Raw genomic sequence first — 22,492 nt, 5'->3', positions numbered from 1 at the left:
TGACTTAAGTCGGAAATAAACTCCAAAAAGTTTTATTCTGCACTTTTCGACTTTGAGAGCTAAGGAACGACTCCAGGTATTTTCTTGATAGTTTTCCACCATTCTTGAGGCTAAAGGTAAGGTTTTCACTTCTCGAATCCATTTTTCGATCCGTAGAACTTAGTTTCTTGGGTGATTATTGTTAGGGAAGGGTTTTGGAACTGTTTGGATGGTGGGGAAAATCCCTAATTTGGATATTGGGATTGATCTAGGATTGATAGTGTTGATTTTAATATGGGTAATTAGACATCGTTTATTGATTCTCGTGTTATATTGATTGTTTGTCGACCAAGAACAAGCAGAAAGAATTCGGAAAGGGAAGAATCAAGTTTCTTAGGGGATTCAAGCTTTGTTCGAGGTAGGTGATGGTTGTGATTTCATGTTGGTGTGATATGTATTTGTAATTACTTCATTATGATGCATGTATGTATGCGAAAGTTGCATTATTGATCACACTAATCGTAAATAAGGATGATTGAATAATTGTATGCCATGAATCATGACTTGATTGTATGATTATGAGAATGTACATTGTGATTATGATTGTGGCTTGTTGAATGGATCGGGTGTTACGTTCTGACAAACTAACTGGGATCGGTTTCCACGTACCGGCATAAACATTGGAACGAGTGTCACAGTCCGACACACTAACTTGGAACGGGTACCACGTACCGGTACACTAACAGTTTGGGTGTAGGTTCCATGAGAGGACCATTGACTTGACATAACTGTATATCTTGAGAACTATGAAATTGTACGTTGTTTGTAAGTGATAATTGATATTGTATATGCTCGGTGTATGCATGCTTATTATGTTGTAATGACTTATATATATGTTTCGCCTATTAGGATAGCCGCGTGATCCTACCAGTACATTGTGGATGTGTACTGATATTGCACTTGCTCTTTCTTTGTTGAGTACAGGGCATCTTTAGGCGGCTATTGACAAATCTCTCTTAGAAAATCAGTGATCAATTGAATACAGGGGTGAGCCAGTTCTTCCGGGCTGCCATGAGTTCTCTTTTCATTTATGTCAACATCTTCAGACTTAGACTAGTACTTTAGATTTTCCTATGTTTAATTGGGTTGTACCCATTTCCTTAGACTTATGATCCTTGTTAGAGTTTTGGTATATTGACTTTCAAGTCCTAGGCATTATTTACGCAGTTGTTTGATTAGACTTTGGAGTTTATGGGAACTCTATTTTTCTTTTAGCATTTAAATTTGCTTCCGTAACTTTAAATGCCTTAATTTTCGATTAAGTTGCGTAGTCTTGGTTAACTAATTAGTATTAATGGTTCTCCCACCAGAGGGTTAGTGTGGGTGCAAATAATGACGGTCTAGGACGTGACATTATTCCCACTTAGAATAGGTCAAAATGAAATAGTATAGGAACTAGAAGAGTAGAAAAAGATCAAACTAAACATAACTTAAAAACTAAAGAAGTTGTCTACAAGTGCCTTTCACATACTGTACACCACTTCACGGTCCGTGAAGGTGTCCATATAAGTAGAAGAGATCTAAGTTATGAGGGTCGTATACTCATTAATGGGCACTGCAAGTGCCCGTAAAAGGCACAATTTCTGAGTTCTGTGGGTTTGATTCACGGACCAGTGCATGACTAATATCCCCAAATTATACCTTCCTAAGGATGTATAAGCGGTCATTGTTCAAATATAGAACCTAACACAGGTTAGGACCGATCCCACGATGAATGAGGTCTAGACTTAGCCCAATTGATTGCTAATTGTACTTTTAGTCAATGTATTTCGATAAAAAAAAAGTACAACAAAAGCTTGATTGATTGAATTATGTAACAAGTAACCAAGTAAGCAGGATTGAATGTTTTGTAGAATCAATAAAAGATGAAACCAGGGCATACATGTTCCCAACAATTCCTTAGCATAGTAAACTTTATATTAGTAAGCTTGTCTAGTGTTTATATGCAAAGTCGGTAAGTTTGGTATCTCCTAAGTGGCTGGTCATCCAAATAAGGAATTTCACCATGCAACTTTGGTCGGTCTACGAGTGTGTGCTTTACTAACCCTTATCCTTGACCCCAGATTAGCTATTACAAAGGTGGTTCAAGCTATTAGATGAAGTTTGTAGTCATCAAATCTCCATTTTTTAATCTCTTTTCCCATTTGTTACTTCATCGGTCGGGCAAGTAGGAATAAGGTGGGTTCTAACTTGGACATAATTAAAAAGCAATCAAAGCAAAGAGATCAGCAATACATGCATAAAAACTATTCAAAAATTAATAATTATTAGGTCTACTTTGTTAATTTCTCATGGTTCCCACAACCCTAGTTGTGGATTTAGCTACTCATGCTTGGGTGATCACAATTCATGTCAAGTTTGTTAAAATAAATCATGAACTTACAATTAGAGTAGTTCAATTTCGAAATCTTGAATTGATTTACAAAAGATGTATTATAAGCAAATGATTCAAAAATTAAAATGGACAAGTGTTTACCAAAACAATTCTCAAACCAAAAACTCAAATTGCGAACTGTCTAACTCAAAAATGAGAAATAAACGATTATTTATAGACATATAATCCTAAATAAACTAGGAAAAGAAAACATATAAAAATTGGGCTTCAACAGTCAGATCTACGGTTGTTGGTCTATGGTTCGTAGGTCAAGCTATGACTCGTAGACCTAACTGGTAGACATAAATTCAATAAGGCTATCTGGACTCTTCCTACGGAATTGATCTACGGCTCGTAGACCATTGAACTATCCATCCTGGCAGCTCGTAGTCCAAAGTACTGGAACTCATTATTTATAAATCTTTCTACGACTCAGACCTACGGCTCGTAGTCTGCTTCCTTTACCCTATACTTAGCCAAAAAATCTCCAGAATCTTCAACCTTCATTTTTGAGTCAGTCCTACGGCTCATAGAATGGACTACGACTCATAGGTTGACCCATAGGTCTTCAAAAACCTACTACTTCACTCTAATTCCATCCTCAGACTATCGTAATCTACTTTCCTGCAAGCATAGATAAAAATACCGTCACATCTACTATCAAATATCTAAGATACATGCAAAACTCCAATTTTGAAGATTTTAAGTACAATAAATTTGTGGTACATCAACACCCTCAACTTAAAATTGTTGCTTGTCCTCAAGTGAGACTTACTAACATAAAAATGACATGATGCAAAAGTAGATATAGGATTCAAGCAATCACATGGTCTTTTCTCAACATTCTATCCTCCATTTTCATCATTCAACAAAGTCGTTAGGTTCAAAACAACCTAACACATGTAGATCAATTCATGAGATAGACACACCAATGAATTCATTCATATACACAAATAATAGTCGCCAAGATATTGACTTTTTGACAGTGTAATTTGTGCCCTTACCACAAAGAAGTCTCATTCCTCACGCATATATCAATATATATTTGAAATATAGGGACTCGGTATACACTCACTCTTACAATCAAATTCAATACAGTACATAACAATACCATAGGTTTGCCCTTAAATTCAATACTTAAACTCTCGAACCGTTAAATTAGGATCACTATAGGACTTTCTTAGCCTGTAACGTAGCTCATGATCAGGTATGATATATTTAGATTCAAAGTCACTTTTCTGTCATTCTTGTCATTAAATTGGCTAATTTCCTTTTTTACAACCAATACTGTTTCACCTCTATTTTCTTTTCTCCTCATTTTCATTGAAGCTTGGGTGTGGCTTTGATTTGTTTTTTTTCTTAGCATTATCATAATCCTATCATTTTTCTTAGTTAGATTGCATTTTAATCTAAGAATTAAAATTTCTTATATCTTCACTATTCTAAGAAGATATTAACTGTACCTACTAACTCACTTATTAATTTGTTTTGTTCAGTATCTCTCTTAATGTTTCCTCTCTTTTTCATCTAATTTTTTCTTATTTGTATGGTTATTTCACTGAAGTAATATATTTTTATTTGATTCATTATTATTTACTTATTCTGTTTTGTAAGAATATTCTCTAACTAATGCTTCTTTGTTTTATTATAGTTTGATGGAAGACAAATTTTATCTATAAACATCTTTTATTTTGTGCTGATATGCTTTTTAAAAAAGTATTTCTCTTCTTAGTTCTAAATTGCCTTTTTATAGTAATGTTGTATTTTTTTCTCTGCATCAAATAAAATATTTCTCTCAAAATTTGATCTCCTTAGTTTTCATGATAATTTTATGAAGGCATTTGAGTAAGTAGATTATGAAAACTGCTTAGCCATTAGAGTTTTATAAATGTGATTATGTTAGAGGGGTAAGAAAGTTCTAAGATTTAATGCATTCTTTTCTTTTTAGAGAGAAGCAAGACAGAGAAAAGTAGCACTTACTATTATTAATCTTTTTGTATCCAATGTATGTTAGGATTAATACTTATTAGAACTACAAAATATGTGAATGTGAATATATTTGTAAATGTGTATACACACAATATTATTATATCATATTTTTTATATATCGTAATATATTTCTCTTAAGCAGAAAAATGACTTTCTTGAGTAATATTCCTATCACATTCGTATATCTACTCACTTTTATGAGGATTAACATTTAGATATTTCAATTGATCTACTATTTCCTTCATTTTACTTCAAAATCTACATTTATGTATATGAAAAAAAAAATTGATTATGCATGTCCTCTATCTTATATCAATAAGTAGTATTTTGTATTTCTTCTTGAGGAGACCCTTTAGTCAAAAGATGAGAAATTTAAAAATTAAAAGAGTATATGTGTGAGTAAGCCTCAATGATGAATATTAAATCACAACCTAAAAAGATAAAACTTTAATATTGTAAGTTAGAGTATAATTAAATATTATGTACACAAGTTACATAATTTTCTTAAAATCGAAGTACAAATTAAAATTGAATATGAGATAAAAGTATGTTGATAGAGTTAAAAGTGTATAGTTTTAATAAATTATAACCACTTCTAACTAATTAGATTATAGTCTTTTTCTAATATATATTTTATTTTATCATTTATATTATGCATAACAAAACTTATCAATTTTAATTTTACGCTATACAAAATTATCCATTATAATATGTAAGTCGATAAATAGCCAACCAATATAATTTTAAATTTTACAATAACAAAAAATTATAGTTTAAAATTTATAGTCAACATTCTATATATTGAAATAAAAAAAGAAGAAAACCTTATTGCTTTTAACCTTAACATTAAATTTTTATTTATTTAAAACCAAACTAGCAAAAAGTAATTAAAATACCGTAGAAAAAAAAAGAGAGGAAGGGGCGGAAAAGAATATTTTGAACTAATTAATTAAGTAGTTAGATAATATACATATTACTTTCCATAAAATTTAAATTGAAATGATTAGAACAAAAAAAAGAGGTAAAAACTCACGAGTAAACAAATAAATATATCTTTCTTATATTAATAAAAAGAGCACTTGATAATTATATTAAGCCCGCTAATAAAAATCAATATTAACCGTTTAATAAAATTAAATAGTGAACAATATAATAAAACATACAAATTATTTAATAATTACATGATCTGGTGTCTCTATTCATATAAATTTGGTTATGGAGATGAAGGAAGAACATTTCATTGAGTAACAATATGATAGTTGCCAGCAATAGCCAACATTTCATTAAGATTATAAAATGTCACATGATATAACAAGACATCAATAATTTGAAATTATAAGAAATAATATTTGAATAATATCCACGCATCGCGCGGATATATATACTAGTTGATATTAATATGAAAAACTTGCCAGCAATAGCCAACCAACAATCTTTTCACGTTTTTGTATATCAAAATTCAAATTACATTTCTGTACAACACACTCCTCTCTGCCATTGGTCAATGCTGCAAAAATTCTCACTTCAGTGCCAAAAACAGCAAATACAGAATGCTTGGAGTACCAACGAAAGGAAATCAGTTGCAGCAGACGACGACACCACTTGCATTCTTCACTTTTGCTCATCTCTGTCCCTGAGGTGTGTGTTCTATTGAGTCCAAACTCCTTGTTTATGGTCAAATCACCAGTTATAGCTCGATGAATACCCCCCCCCCCCCCACCCCAACATGGTGCTTATCGGAGACCCAAGAACCAACTCCTTTGAAAGCGCAACAAAATCTGTCTCATTGTATCTTAAAGAGGGTCTTCAGTTTCATGACAAGTCTCCAATCCTCAACTGAGAGGTCTTTCTGTAAAAGGTTAAAGAAGCAGGCAGCAGTAAGCAAAACTAGATATTTGCTCAAACAAAAGAGCTTCACCCAAAACTCTACATACCCGGAAATTGGCCTTGAGTATGTCAATAGACCTCCTTGAAATTTTGCTGACAAGCTCATCTTCCATTTCAAAATGCCTACCAAACATCTTTTGTTGCTCCTCAGGGTTAGATCCAACTATCTGTAAACATGTGCAAGGAGTGAGACATCATGGGTATATAAGCAAAGTTCAAATCAATTGCTTAGAACTCCTGAAATACGTTATTGTACAATGATGATATACAAAACAGATATTGGGAATCAAAGAGAAACTACTACACACCGATCCTAAATTCTACAAACAAGTAATAAAGAGAGAAGATAGATCAATATTCTAGCCAATCCATGACAAAATTTACAAAGTCTCAACCACTTCATACCTTAATGGCCACCCTTTGGCCTTTCTTTGCAGAGTCAACAGGCTTATGGTTGTTCTCAATGGATGCAATACGACCAATATCAATGAAGTCCTTTTGAGGAATACATATAGGAGACCCAATCTGTACAAATTAAGTTCAGGACAGTGAGGACCACAATATACATGAAATCTTTTGCAGTCTATGAATGATTATAGAAAAGAGAATTGACGAGTGCCACAAATTGAAGAGTGCTACTATTGCCAGCATAAACAGTGGAAAGCTTAAATCAAGGTAACCCCTTCAACTTAAATCATGGCAACAAACAATATATTGAAATACGTGTGGAGAAAGGTAAAACGAGAGAGAACATAATGTTACACACTCCAATCCAATTATGTAGGAATATCTAACTACAACTAACTAAAGAGACATAAGAGCATGCAAACAAGACTTGAACTCTGTGTGTTAAATGCTCATCAAGCAAAAGTTCTGAAGGAAGCATGACAGAATTAATAATGGACAAAAAATTGGAAATAGGAAGAGTGCATGAAATCTGCCTCTGAACTTAAACATGTTCCCCAAGGATCAAATTATGTAAATAAATCAAAGCAAAAACCTTATCTTGGAGATGCCAAATCATGGTATAAATGAAGAATGCTGAAAACCTTTTGAAAGCAGAGAACTAAATGAGAATTAATAACCAGCAGAAAAGCTAGATTCTAATCATAACCAACAAAAGCTCTGATGGAACCTTATTAGATAATCAAGATTCTCAATTAAAAGAAAGAACTACAGAGAGAACAGATACATGCAAACATAAATTTCAAAAGCGTTAGCAGTTCAGTGAAAAGGAGAACAAATTGTAATTACACTAGAGAGAAACTCCAAGTAATTCAATTATATATTAGTAGTTTTGATAAGAAAGTTTATGTATTACTTTAAAATGAATAAAACAAGATGTAGCCTAGAAAACACCAATTCTTGAAAAGCACTACAGCACAGTTTCACCAAACAAATTGGAAAAGTTTACAGAGATACTGATCCATGTACTGGCTGACATGTTATGTTGCAGTTTGGTATCCTTCCCCACCACTTACCTAGGCCTTCCTCTAGGGGAAAAAGACAAGTCTACTGGAATATGGAGTGGACTTGTAGAAGCGATTGAGAAAAGGCTGGTTACTTGGAAAAGGCAATATCTTTCTATGGGTGGTAGACTTGCTCTTATCAATAGTTTCATGGACAGTATTCCCACTTACTTCATGCCATTGTTTCCTGTGCCTGGAAGGTATTGAAGAAGCTAGACAAAATCAGAAGGAATTCTCTTTGGGAGAGTAACAGTGAAGGACACAAGTTTCACCTTGTTAAATGGTCTCAAGTCATTAGACCAAAGCCACGAGGAGGTCTGAGTATAAAGGACCAAGTCAAGCACAACAAAAATTTGTTGTTTACATGGCTTTGGGGATATGGAATGGAGGATAATAGCTTATGGAAGGAAGTGGTTGCAGCCAAACATGGTAAGTTGAGTCACTGGTGCACTAAGCAAAGCAGAACTCCATATGGAGTTGGGCCATGGAAACATGTAAGTAGGCTATGGGAGGAATTTCATAAAGAAGCCTCATTCAACGTTGGAAATTGCCTGACAGTAAAATTCTGGAAGGATAGGTGGTTAGAGAACTCCAATTTTAGAGAAACCTATCTATCACTCTTCCTGATAGCATGAGATCATGACTCTACAGTTGCACAGAATAGAGAAGGCAATCAGTGGAGTCCCCTCCTCAGAAGAAACATGAATGACTGAGAACTTGAGAGCCTTTTTGACTTGATGTGTAATCTGGAAGGCTTCAACATGAAGTCTCAGGCTGCTGATGCATTAAGCTGTCATCCTAATACAAAGGAATACACAGTACACCTGGGAAATAAATTGCTAGATGCTCAGAATGGAATTTAGACTCTTAGCCATAGAAAGTAATTTGGAGGACAAAACTCCCAACAAAGTGATATGCTTTAGCTGGTTGGCTCTAAAAAGTGCATCTGACAGACAACCTCGGCAAGAGATGTTTCCAGTTAGTTAACAGATACTACTTATGTCAGGAAAGCACAGAATCAGTCAACCATCTATTCTTGCACTGTGTGGTAGCTGCAGACATGTGGCATATGTTTCAAGCTCCTTTCAGTCTCAAATGGGTGATCCCAGAGAACATCAAAGATGCTGTTGAGAGCTGGAGCCTTTGGAAAGCTGATTGGTCTATAAGGAACACCTGGACGTTGATTCCATCTTGTATATTTTGGTGCCTTTGGACTGAAAGAAATAACAAAATGTTTTGGAGTGTCAACTCCAAACCACTTGCTAAAGTTGTTTTTCAAGATTTTGTGAGCTCCCTTACATTAGACTAGCCCTTAACATGGTTGTTCCCTTTTTGGTGTTTGGCTAGCTCCTCGACCCTTTCATAGCATCTTGTATAGGAGCTACCACATCTATTTTTGTATCCATGGCATCTTCTTGATGCCAATCAATGAACAACTTACTTTATCAACAAAATATATATATATATGGATTGTCCATAAGCTTGTTTATCTCAGAACAGCATGTCTCAAACAAGGTTATACATAAAGAAGTTACACATTTAATGAGAAATCAATGTGAGTATTCAAGATCCTTTTCCCCAACCTAATGGAAGCATGAAATTAGAGAAAATCCGATAATATCAGCACAACCCATTAAATATTGATTATCTATTCTTATTTCCATTATTGATGTACACAAAAGCTAGTTTTCCCGAATGAAATGCAGAGATTCCATTATCTTTAATTTTTCCTTTTTTTTATAATTAAGTTGGTGAATGAGATCAATGAATATGAGACAGTAGATAAGAAAAATTAATACCCTGACAATGCCTTCAAGAACATCAACTCCCAGAACAATTGGATCCTTCTTGTTGAAGACACAATTCGGTACGATCTTGAGCACACAGGGGAAAACTGCTTCTTCAGCAACTTCCTTCTTTTTTTCTTCCTTGATAGTGTCAATGTAGGCTTTAAACTGATCAAATAAATGATATATAATATCAGCCATAAAAACCTTGACACCAAGATCATCTGAAAGTTCCCGAGCTTCCTGTGTCACTTTAACGTCAAAGGCCAAGATGGTTGCATACTCTTTCTTCTTCTCAAGCATAACACTAGCTTTCATGACATCCTTTTTATGCACAGGACCTATGCCAATCCCACTGACAGGTATGCTTACTTCTGGGGTCTTCAAAAATTCCAGCAAAGCTTCTAATGATCCAAGTGTAGATGCTTGAACATATACTCCCTCTCCACTTTTGTCGATCCTGCTCATCACTGACTTCATATCTTCCATAGCTGCTTCTTTGATGTCTTCCACATCATCATCAGGCCCCACAACATATAGACTAGTTCCAGCAATTGCATGCTCAAAACCCTGAACAAGAACAAAAAGTACCAAGGGGGAAAAGGAGAAATCTCTCAGTCTCACTTATTCATGGAAAACCACCACTAAATCAATAGCCATATAGTGAATAGTGACAGCATCACACATCAGTAGCAGAAAATATCAACACTCACGCAAAGGACTGAAAGGTTATGGCTCGCTAGTTGGACTTCCAAGTCAAATTTCACTGAAGTAACAAACTACACAAGAACAACCATTGGATTTCTTACAACTATTCCAAGTCAAAATAGGATGGTATTTGTACAGATATTCCAACAGAATTTTTCTCAAAGGTATCACAAAATATCCGACTTAGGAAATCAGAAATTCTGAACAGAATTGATATGCTCAGGGACATCATGAACAGAAGAAAAAGAAAAGAACAGACTATATGTGCCAAAATTAGAATAACCTCCCAATGCTCTTGCACAAATTCCACCATATTTGCTGAACATGAGTGATCTTAGGCGTATTTATATGCCTAGGAACCAAAGAATACCCGCATTTAAGCCAAGTTTGGAATCGTTTTGTGTTAATTTATAGTCATGTAGAGTCTTTTGAATGCATTTATACTAACCAACATGATTAGTTGTGTAGGTGAGTTAAATGAAGGAATGAGCACTAAAACGGGCATTGGGAAACACAAACAGATCCAAGTTGAAAAGAATGAAGAAATGAAACTCAATAAGGATCCGTAACCTCTCCATGTCGCGGAGAGGAATTTTATTATCGATCGAGCAGTTGAAATGGAAACAAAAGGGTCCATACCCTCTCCGCATCGCAGAGAGGGATTTTTAATTTTGCTCGTGAAGTAGTATTTGAGACAGAGTGGTCCGTGGAGTGGCCGTGTCGTGGAGAAGAGTTGATTGCCATAAAATGGATCTGAATAGCAGCTCCGCGTCGCACCCCCTACTTGCCAGTTTTGGCCGTTTCGACTTAATTATAAATAGACTCAATTTTTATTTTATTAATTATTCTTTTTCTGGGTTTAGAAGAACGACGATTTGGAGAGCTATTTCATCTGTTTTTAGGGTTCTTTCCTAAACTCTTCTACTTTCGATTTATTTATGATATATAAACCTTGTTTAATCGAAATTCCTATTACGAGTAGCTAATTTCCCTAGTTCTAGGGCTATGGCTACAGTATGATTGTAAATTATTGAAGTTTTATGGATTGACATTAACTATCTTATGAATCTCTCTTATGCTCTTGTTTTTCGTATTTCATGCTTGATCACCATTGAAATAAACATATTGTCTGAATTGAACTCGGGAGAGGAATAAGAGGATAGAACGTGGGGCATGAGGAGCATGATTTTCTCTTAAGAATTAGAGTTAATTTGTATCTAGGATAGGGATATACCTAGAAACCTTGCTTGGTAATTATACAGGAAGAAAACGTAATGCTCGGTAACTGGTCCAGCCTTTCCCGCTCAACGATGTAGTTAGGTTGCCATTTATCGTAGGAGGTCGAGAGACCATAATCATATTTGTAACCCTGTGATCATTGATTCGATAGTTGATGAATATCCTTTTAACAAGATAATATGCATGATTCCTGATGTGAGCTGCAGCCCTGGACTTTAACCAATAATTGTTCAAATCCGTTAGAAATTGAATCATTTTCGTTTAGCTTTTATTTAAATTTTAGATTATAAAATCAATCACTCTTTTGACATTGATAACACTTGTGTTCAATTGAATGTATTGGAAAAATCAAATTATTCTAATCGTGAGTCTCTGTGGGTACGATACCCGGCTCTTAATAAGAGCTACTTTAATACTTGAACGAACACGTACACTTGCGTGTGCGATTTGGGCGCAACAAGTTTTTTTTTTACACTTAACAATAGCCACCCTCAACTTATAAATTTCTCTCGAGTTAAGGTACACATTGTCCTTGTAAGGACCAGGGCCATTATTAAGGTAATCTACGAATTAGCCACCTTCAACCAGTGTTGTGAAAGGCGCTCGCCTTTTGCCCTTGGCGATAAGGCGAGGCGAGGCGAGGCACTTTCGCCTATTTGCCTTAAGGCGAGGCGAGTTGAAAATGGCGACCTTATGGTGCCCTTTTGCGACAAGGCTAGCGTCACCTTTTTTTTTTTTAAGGTCTGATTTATAATTAAAAGCCAAAATTAGGGGTTTTTTTGGGGTATTTTTGCAAACATTCCACATTTGCGATTGCCTCCTCTTCTCCTCAGTCGCGAACTCTTCGTGTTTGCCTCCTTTTTGCAAACACCGACTTCGCGACCTTCTTCTTCAACTGACTTCGCGACTACTGCTCTTTCGCCGCTTCGTGACTGCTGCCAGGTATGTTTCTTCTTCTTCAGTTCTTCTCTTCTTCTTCTTCTTCTTCTCTTCTAATTCTTCTCCTCTTTTCTTCTTCTTCTTCACTACTCTGTTTTTCACTCACTATTGTGCTTTGTTTTCAGTGTGGTAGTGAACAAGGTTGTTCACTCACTCAGTGCTTTGTTCACTATTAGTCTTTAAATTTAAATATTTGCTAATATAAGTTATTGCTATTAAGATTTTGGATATTGATATGTGCAATTAAAAATTTTATTTTTTGGTATTAATTGGCGCCTTTATTCAAAAAGGCGAGAGCCTCGCCGCTCGCCTCGCCTCATGGCGAGGCAGGCCCTTGTCGCCTTTTGTCACCTCTCGCCGTCCAAAACACTGCCTTCAACTAAGGAATTTAACCTTAGTCGAAGTGCACAATGTCCAAAGGACCAGGGCCAATCACAGATTTAGGAACTTATGGGGCATTTCTTTTTTTCTACCTCTTTTCTTTCTTCACCACAAAACCAAGCATTTTTACCCTATCTACTCTCACCGTTGTTTTCACTTTTTCATCTTAACATAGTGCATTAGGGATTACTTTGGGATCAAAACTAACGGTATCAATAAAAGGGATTCGGCTGAATTAAGTAGATCAAAACAAAATCAAGGTTAAAAGGCTCAATGGAGCTATACTAGGGATATTTTATCTGAGAAGGCTAACATTTACCATACACATCAAAAAGAGTCTCTTGTCATCTCTTAAACAAAGCAACACTTTTTATTTCGCTTCAATAACATGTCGGGCAAGTTCTAGACTCAGATGCATTACATGGATACTACAATACCTCACCGCTCATGGAACCATTTCTACTCAAGATAGATCAGTCATAGGCAACACAATCAGTTCATGCACAAGGTTCTATTTAAGCATAAGTTGTAATCATTAAAGTCAAATACAAAGGTTCACATGCATTCATAGATCAATTTCCCAACATGCTTTCATACAGTCTCCTTTCGGAATTTCAAGCTTTAGCACATACCATACCTATTACTCAACTACGACGACTGACTCGATCCTAAAAAGACAAAATATTTTTGTATTTTTGTACGGTTCAAATGGACTCTCCTTGACCAAAGAACCAAAAACAACCTCCAAGGAACCCAAATAAAAACATAAAATAAAAGACAGACATATGACACTACCAGTGTTCACTAATATATACAAACTAGAGATAAATTCACCCCCACCCCACACTTAAACATTAGCACTGTCCCCAATGCTTCACAAAATCACAAAAATTAGTACAAAGGTAAGGTGAATCACACTTCCTGATCAGTCCTCCATATCATCTCCCCCGTCGGCTTCATCACCGACCTGAGCAGGGTCAACCTCCTCATTAGAATCGGATTCCACATCTAAGCCAGTGCGCAGCATATCCTTATCGGTGGGTATGTCATCCTCCACCGGCTCATGAAAAGCAGGACCAATGCCAAGCAGGGCCTTAGCATGTACATTCAGCGGGTACCTTCTTTCTACATCCCCCAATTGCACGTCAGTCGACGCCCAGCAGCCATTTTGGTGGCGCAACATCTCCATCCCATACATCCTAGCCATGATCAGCTCATCACGTCTATGGCGCTCCGAAGTAGTGAGTGTTAGGTAGAACTCATTGTCGGGCCCCTTTGTCTTTGTGATATCTACCGACGCTGGGAATAGTGGTGCCATATAATCCAAGTTCTCCTTCGGTACACCTATAGCACAACAGAGTCTAGTAATGAGCCCACCAAATGCATACTTGCCCCCTTTATGAACCCGAGCCTTCCTCATTGCCGATTTCAACACAGCCCCAATGTTCAACTCTGTGGGCGTCATCAAAGCGTTGACCAGACACACTCGGTCCCGGGTGATGTCCGTGTAGTGCAATCCAGGTATCAGACAATGCATCACAATTTTTAACCAGACTCTAGCTTCTCTGAGCATATGCGCGTAAGGAAGAGATTGGTGATATCTCTTCGCACTGTGCTTAGTCCACTGCACCATGGATTGGGGGACACAGTGTGTGTCGAATGGCCTGGTAAGGTGGGCGAATGTTTAGCCCTGTGAGCACCAGTGGATTGGCGTCCGGTGACGTACCAACTATGTCATTCAGAACCGCTAGAGTGAGAGTCACATCCACTCCCCGCACTTTCACAAAATGGGATCTCGATTCCGTCGCCAAGTTGGCGCAGAACTCCCGAACCATGTGCAAGTTGCACTCACTCGGCTCCGCAAAAATGAACTCCATCTGAAGCTCTTTTATACGCCTCATAATTCTGGGAAACTCCCGGGCCAGTCTATCCCTGTCAATGCACACATCAGAGAAATACCTTGCCTCGATGTGCTTCTTCCACCATATTTTTCCTTCCTTAACCACTGCTCGCAGCCCGAACCTCCTGGTTTGCCCCCTCTAGGACATGCTGGGTTCTACAGAAGATTCATCAAGGACTTTTCTAAGACTGCAAGACCCATGTGCAGCCTATTGGAAAAAGAGGTGAAGTTTGTATTTGATGAAAATTATTTGCAGGCATTTGTGCTATTGCAGAAGTTGATAGAAGCCCCTATTCTGATTGCTCCTAACTGGGAGCTACCCTTCGAGCTCATGTGTGATGCTAGTGATATAGTGGTTGGTGCAGTGCTAGGCCAGCGTAAGGAGAAGATGTTTCACTCCATCTACTATGCTAGCAAGACACTTGATGCAACTCAATCTAACTATACTGTCACAACGAAAGAGATGCTAGCATTAGTATTTGCCTTTGATAAGTTCAGGTCGTACTTGGTAGGCACCAAGGTTGTTGTTTACACTGACCATGCTGTGATCAGGTATTTATTCAACAAGAAAGATGCGAAGCCAGGCTAATTAGATGGATACTGCTCTTGTAAGAGTTTGATCTGGAGATTAGAGTTTGATCTGTCTAGATTGGAGGACTCATCTCATGTGAGGAATGAAGGACAGATTCGCGAAAAGTTCCCCGATGAGCAATTGCTGGCCTTGGACCTTGCACAAGTACCTTGGTATGTTGATATTGTGAACTTTCTGGTGAGTGGTTTATTTTCACCAGGGGCCTTAACACATCAAACGCAGAAGCTAAAGTATGAGGCACAGTTTTATATATGGGATGAGCCTTTCTTATTCAAACAGGGACCGGATTAGATGGTGCGAAGGTGTATAGCTGAACAGGAGGCATTGCAAGTGTTGGAGAGTTGTCACTCTTCACCATATGGTGGACACCACAGAGGCGAGCGCACGATGCATAAGGTAATGCAATCAGGATTTTTTTTGCCTACTTTATTTACAGATGCTGCACTTTTTGTGAAGGGCTCTAATCAGTGTCAGCGGATGGGCACTATTTCTAGAAGGCATGAGATGCCATTGAGCAACATCCTCGAAGTTGAGATCTTTGATGTATGGGGGATAGACTTCATGGGACCATTCCCATCTTCCAATGGCAATCAATACATCCTAGTGGCAGTGGACTATGTGTCCAAGTGGGTGGAGGCAGTTGCTCTACCTACTAATGATGCGAAGGTGGTAGTAAAGTTCATCAGGAAGCACATCTTCACCAGGTTTGGAACTCCAAGGACCATAATAAGTGATGGAGGTATGCACTCCATCAACAGTTCAGTGCGGAATTTGCTAGCCAAGTATGGAGTGAGACACAAGGTAGCTACAGCTTATCACCCTTAGACTAGCGGGAAAGTGGAAGAGTCCAATAGAGAAGTAAAGCAAATTCTGCAAAAGACTGTAAATACACAAAGGAAAGATTGGGCTGAAAAGTTAGATGATGTTTTGTGGGCATACAGGACTGCATACAAGACACCAATAGGGACTTCTCCTTATCAAATGGGGTTTGGAAAAGTTTGTCACCTTCCAACGGAATTGGAGCATAAAGCATACTGGGCTATCAAGAAGTTTAATCTAGATTCTGAGTTGACAGACAAGAAAAGGATAACACACCTGCATGAGTTAGAGGAATTCAGGCTCCATGCATATGAAAATGCCAAGTTATATAAAGAGAAGACTAAGAGGTGGCATGACAAGCATATTGTGTCACGCACCTTTGAGCCTGGTCAATTGGTGTTATTGTTCAATTCAAGACAGAAGTTGTTCCCCGGAAAACCTTGATCCAAGTGGAGTGGGCCGTTTGAAGTGGTAAGGATGACCCAACATGGAGTCGTGGAGCTAAGAAACAAGGATAAGAGCTCCACTTTTCTTATTAGTGGGCAACGAGTGAAGCACTACTCCGAGAATGATGTTGATCGTGAGCAAAAAGTTCTCACCTTAAATGACGAGTGAGTCATGAGCTGGGTCGTGCCGCGACGTTAAATCAGGCGCTGCACGGGAGGCAACCCGTGACCCCTTGTAATAGTTAGGATTTCTATTCTTTTGTTTTGTAATTTTAATTCATAGGAATTAGTAAAAAAAATGATATATTAGGAAAAACACAAAAATACGAGTCGTGCCACAACCAAAGCTAAGGCGCTAGATGGGAGGCAATCTATTGTCTTTTCACTAATGGGTGTTGTGTTTAAAATGTACAGGGAACAGATATTTGCACCCAGGGCGCGTCGCGGAACTGGGGTGAATTTCGCCTCACTTGGAATTAATTTTCCAGGGCGAGGCTGAACCCTCCGTAATGTGCACGCGTCGCGGAGGGTACCAGGAATTTTGGTTCGACGTGAAGTGATTTTTTCGTCAACTATAGGGAAGCACCGTATCTTCTCCGCTTCGCGGAGAGGGACCTGAAAATTTGATCTCCCTGGGAATTAAATTATTCACACAAGGCAGAGGACTCCGTGACTCATCCACGTCACGGACAAGGTAAGAACTTTTCGATCTTCATTAAATAGACGGGTTTTACCCGTCTGTTTTCAAAACAACCCGACCCAGGCCCCTTTTAATCCCCAATTTTTGTCCTAAAATCCCACTTCTCCCAAATTACTTTCGCCCACTACATACGAGTTTCCCCATCCCTTTCTCCCTTGTGATTTTGTGGGATACAATCGTAACACGATAGTATTTCTGGCCATCCCTCTCACGTTCTCTCTTTTCTTCAACGTCTCAAGTATGTTTTCCGCTCTAATTTCTCTCGATTATGAGTTATTCAGGAGGGGTGAGGTTGTTGTGTTAATGGGATGTCATGGGTGGAATTTGTAGTGAAGGTGCAGGACTATATGTTGCTTTAGCATGGGTATTTTCGAAGTCTTGAGTAGAACTACCCTATTGTTGCTTGCATGTGGGTTTTGGGTACATCTTGATGGATGAACGGAGCATAGTCACGAATTGGGTTTGGTTGGCTGAATGAGATTGTTTGTTTCCTGAATTGTTATTGTTCTTTGGTTCGAATTCTTGAGTAGAAATTACCTTCGTTGTATTACATGAATTGTGGGTCTGAACGTAGTCGTGTGAATTCGAGAGTAGCATTGATAATGTATCATTGTGTGGAGTTGTGGGATTGTGCTATTTCAATCCGTGAATTGAAGTTGTTGTGCTTGATTATGCTGCTTGCATGAGACGTGTAAAAGGGTAGTGTGTGTTGTGTTTTGGGGGTGTGCTTTTCCTCATTGGGAAGTCTGAGTACCGATGGGGGCGTATATGGAATAAGTGTGGAGTGATGCCTGAGCATCGCCAATATCCCTTAGTGTTTTGTGGGTTGTTGTTGGGCTGAATTAGATTTTGATTGCAGGAAATCATGTCTGGAACTCAAAGACCCGAAAAGGAAATGGCAACCTCTAGCCAACGAAAGCGTGTTCGGAGTGTAGGGAATGTACCTCCCGCACCCGCAGTCCTAAGGGGAAAACTAGGAGGTTCGAGGTGCGAGCAGTGGTTAAGGAAGGAAATATATGGTGGAAGAAGCACGCAGAGGTAAGGTGTTTCTCTAATGTGTGCATTGACAGGGATAGCTTGGTCTGGGAGTTTCCCAGAATCATGAGACGTATCCAAGAGCTTCGAATGGAGTTCATTTTTGCGGAGCCGAGTGAGTGAAACTTGCACATGGTTCGGGAGTTCTATGCCAACTGGGCAACAGAATCGTGATCCCATTTTGTAAAAGGGCGGGGAGTGGATGTGACTCACTCCAGCGGTTCTAAATGACATAGTTGGTACGTCACCAGACGTCGATCCACTGGTGCTCACAGGGCTAAACATTCACCCACCTTACCGGGCCATTCGACACACTTTGTGGTCCCTAGTCCATGGTGCAGTGGACTAAGCACAGCGCGAAGAGATATCACCAATCTCTTCCTTACACGCACATGCTTAGAGAAGCTAGAGTCTGATTAAAATTTGTGAGACGTTGATGCATTGTCTGATACCTGGGCTGCACTACACGAACATCACCTAGGACAGAGTGTGTTTGGTCTACGCTTTGATGATGCCCACAGAGTTGAACATTGGGGCTGTGTTGAAATTGGCAATGAGGAAGTCCCAAGTTCATAAAGGGCGCAGGTATGCATTTGGTGGTCTCATTACTAGACTATGTCGTGCTGCAGGTGTACCGAAGGAGAACTTGGATTATATGGCACCACTATTCCCAGCGCGAGTAGATATCACAAAGACAAAGGGGCCCGACAATGAGTTCAGCCCAACACTCACTACTGCAGAGGGCCATAGACGTGATAAGTTGATCATGGCTAGGATGTATGGGCTGGAGATGTTGTGCTACCAAAATGGTTGTCGGGCGTCGGCTGACGTGCAATTGGGGGACGTAGAAAGAAGGTACCCGTTGAATGCACATGTTAAGGCCCTGCTTGGCATTGGTCCTACTTTTCATGAGCCAGTGGACGATGACATACTGACTGATGAGGATAGGTTGCACACTAGCTCGAATGTGGACTCTGATTCTGATGACGAGGTTGACCCTGCTCAGGCCGGTGATGAGGCCGACGGGGGAGATGCTATGGAGGACTGATGAGGAAGTGTGATTCACCTTACCTTTGTACTAATTTTTGTGATTTGGTGAAGCACTGGGGACAGTGCTAATGTTTAAGTGTGGGGTGGGGGAGAATTTATCTCTGGTTTGTATATATTAGTGAACACTGGTAGTGTCATATGTATGTCTTTTATTTTATGTTTTTATTTGGTTCCTTGGAGGTTGATTTTGGTTCTTTGGCCAAGGAGAGTCCCTTTGAACCGTACAAAAATACAAAAAGATTTTGTCTTTTTAGAATCGAGTCAGTCGTTGTAGTTGAGTCGCATTGCCCTATGATAGATGGATGACGACCGTCTTAAGGGTAATTTTCGTCATTGAGTTGTAGGTATGGTATGTGCTGAAGCTTGAAATTTCGAAAGGAGACTGTATGAAAGCATGTTGGGAAATTGATCTATGAATGCATGTGAACTTTTGTATTTGACTGTAATGATTGCAACTTATGCTTAAATAGAACCTTGTGCATGAACTGATTGTGTTGCCTATGACTGATCCATCTTGAGTAGAACTTGTGCCATGAGCGGTGAAGTATTGTAGTATCAATGTAATGCATCTGAGTCTAGAACTTGTCTAGCATGTTATTGAAGCGAAATAAAAGGTGTTGCTTTGTTTGGGAGATGACAATAGGCCCTTTTTGATGTGTATGGTAAATGTTAGCCTTCTCAGATAAAATATCCCTAGTATAACCCCGTTGAGCCTTTTAGCCTTGATTTTGTTCTGATCTACTTAATTGAGCCGAATCCCTTTTATTGATACCGTTAGTTTTGATCCCAAAGTAATCCCTAATGCACTATGTTAAGATGAAAATATGAAAACAGCGATGAGAGTAGATAGGGTGAAAATGCTTGGTTTTGTGGTGAAGAAAAAAAAGAGGTAGAAAAAAAATGCCCTATAAGTTCCAAAATCCGTGATTGGCCCTGGTCCTTTGGAAATTGTACACTTCGACTAAGGTTAAATTGCTTAGTTGAAGGTGGCTAATTCGGAGATTACCTTAATAATGGCCCTAGTTCTTAAAGGACAATGTACACCTTAACTCGAGAGAAATCTATAAGTTGAGGGTGGCTATTGTCAAGTGTCAAAAAAAAAAGATGTGTAGAAAATAAGGGCAGGTTTGTAATTATAACTAGGAAAATATGCAGAAAGGGTGGCCAAAGAAAAAGAAAAAGTTGTGAATGTAGCAAGAAAATCGAAATAGGTGCAGTAAGGAGGATAAGTCACTAATTCTACCTAAATGTATCCTCCCTTACCTCAAGCTTACATTACAACCCGTAAACTCCTATTTGATTCTGGGCAAAGCATGCTTAATTAGTGGAGATGTACATAATGGGCAAGGTTATGGTTCTCAATGCATGCATGTATGATGTCTTTGTTGAGTGAGAGCGTGCTATGTTTGTAAAGTCCTCAAACTATATTCAATTTGTTGAGTTGAGTGTGCGGACTATTCTTTTGAGTGAGGGGCACTTGTTGATGAAAGATAGGTGATATGTAATGGTGCACATGAAGTTGAATGCGTTGGTTGCAAAAAGTTGTCAAGTCATTACTTGAGTTGTATGACGTATGAAAGTGGGCAAGGCCTATTGTTGAGTGAGAACATGCTTGTTTTAACTGATTAAAGGTCCTTAAAAGAAAGTGGTGGATGCACAAATACCAGAGTAGGGAGTCTAGGTCTAGGATTAGTTAGTAAGTTGTTCGAGGACGAACAAAGTTCGAAGTGTGGGGTACTGATCTTAGGTGTATTTATATGCTAGGAACCAAAGAATACCCGCATTTAAGCCAAGTTTGGAATCGTTTTGTGTTAATTTATAGTCATGTAGAGTCTTTTGAATGCATTTATACTAACCAACATGATTAGTTGTGTAGGTGAGTTAAATGAAGGAACGAGCACTAAAACGGGCATTGGGAAACACAAACAGATCCAAGTTGAAAAGAATGAAGAAATGAATATCAAAAAGGATTTGTACCCTCTCCGCGTCGCGGAGAGGAATTTTATTATCGATCGAGCAGTTGAAATGGAAACAAAAGGGTCCATACCCTCTCCGCATCGCAGAGAGGGATTTTTAATTTTGCTCGTGAAGTAGTATTTGAGACAGAGTGGTCCGTGGAGTGGCCGTGTCGTGGAGAAGAGTTGATTGCCATAAAATGGATCTGAATAGCAGCTCCGCGTCGCACCCCCTACTTGCCAGTTTTGGCCGTTTCGACTTAATTATAAATAGACTCAATTTTTATTTTATTAATTATTCTTTTTCTGGGTTTAGAAGAACGACGATTTGGAGAGCTATTTCATCTGTTTTTAGGGTTCTTTCCTAAACTCTTCTACTTTCGATTTATTTATGATATATAAACATTGTTTAATCGAAATTCCTATTACGAGTAGCTAATTTCCCTAGTTCTAGGGTTGTGGCTACAGTATGATTGTAAATTATTGAAGTTTTATGGATTGACATTAACTATCATATGAATCTCTCTTATGCTCTTGTTTTTCGTATTTCATGCTTGCTCACCATTGCATTAAAAACATATTGTCTGAATTGAACTCGGGAGAGGAATAAGATGATAGAACGTGGGGCATGAGGAGCATGATTTTCTCTTAAGAATTAGAGTTAATTTGTATCTAGGAAAATTCAAATTATTCTAATCGTGAGTCTCTGTGGGTACGATACCCGGCTCTTCATAAGAGCTACTTTAATACTTGAACGACCACGTACACTTGCGTGTGAGATTTGGGTGCAACAATGAGACATCAAGTGCATTGGTTGGTCACCTGACAAGAAAAAATAGAAAAAGGAAAGAGGTGTACGTGCAAAGAGATGCTCCTCCACTTAAATATTTTTCGCGCAATTATGTAGCTTCCTCCAAATCTTTACGAAAAGTTATTTGACTTCCAACAGTAATCAGGACTCAAAAGCTATATCCAGTAGATCACACTCTACTCTGCTTGATTGATCCTAGAAAAACTAATGCTAATTTTCTTTTTGATTAAAAGGAAATTAGGAACCCAAACATAGCATCATCTGATTTTAACAACAAATAAATCTAAGATTCAAAATACATACATTTTCTAACAACAGATCAGTCAAAATAAAATCCACTTCTGAGTCTCTGCATTAAGTGTCCTACCAAAT

General features: G+C 38.2%; 2 protein-coding genes across 2 annotated transcripts in view; both read right to left on the bottom strand.

The window, feature by feature from the left end:
* The window catches only part of LOC125857508 (malate dehydrogenase [NADP], chloroplastic), a 1,084,261-nt gene that overhangs the window by 757,863 nt on the left and 303,906 nt on the right, over positions 1-22,492 (bottom strand). The window lies entirely within an intron of this gene.
* On the bottom strand, positions 5,751-10,169 carry LOC125857533 (uncharacterized; the record flags this gene model as incomplete). The annotated part of the gene is made up of 4 exons (XM_049537135.1): positions 5,751-6,251; positions 6,337-6,456; positions 6,695-6,814; positions 9,558-10,169. Coding segments are annotated over 4 exons (918 nt in total), but the record flags the coding sequence as incomplete, so codon positions are not given.

This window comes from Solanum stenotomum, chromosome 3 (assembly GCF_019186545.1).
Source record: "Solanum stenotomum isolate F172 chromosome 3, ASM1918654v1, whole genome shotgun sequence".
Classification (NCBI taxonomy): domain Eukaryota; kingdom Viridiplantae; phylum Streptophyta; class Magnoliopsida; order Solanales; family Solanaceae; genus Solanum; species Solanum stenotomum.
Note: the sequence above shows the minus strand (reverse complement) of the source record. Positions and strands in the feature narration are given on the sequence as shown.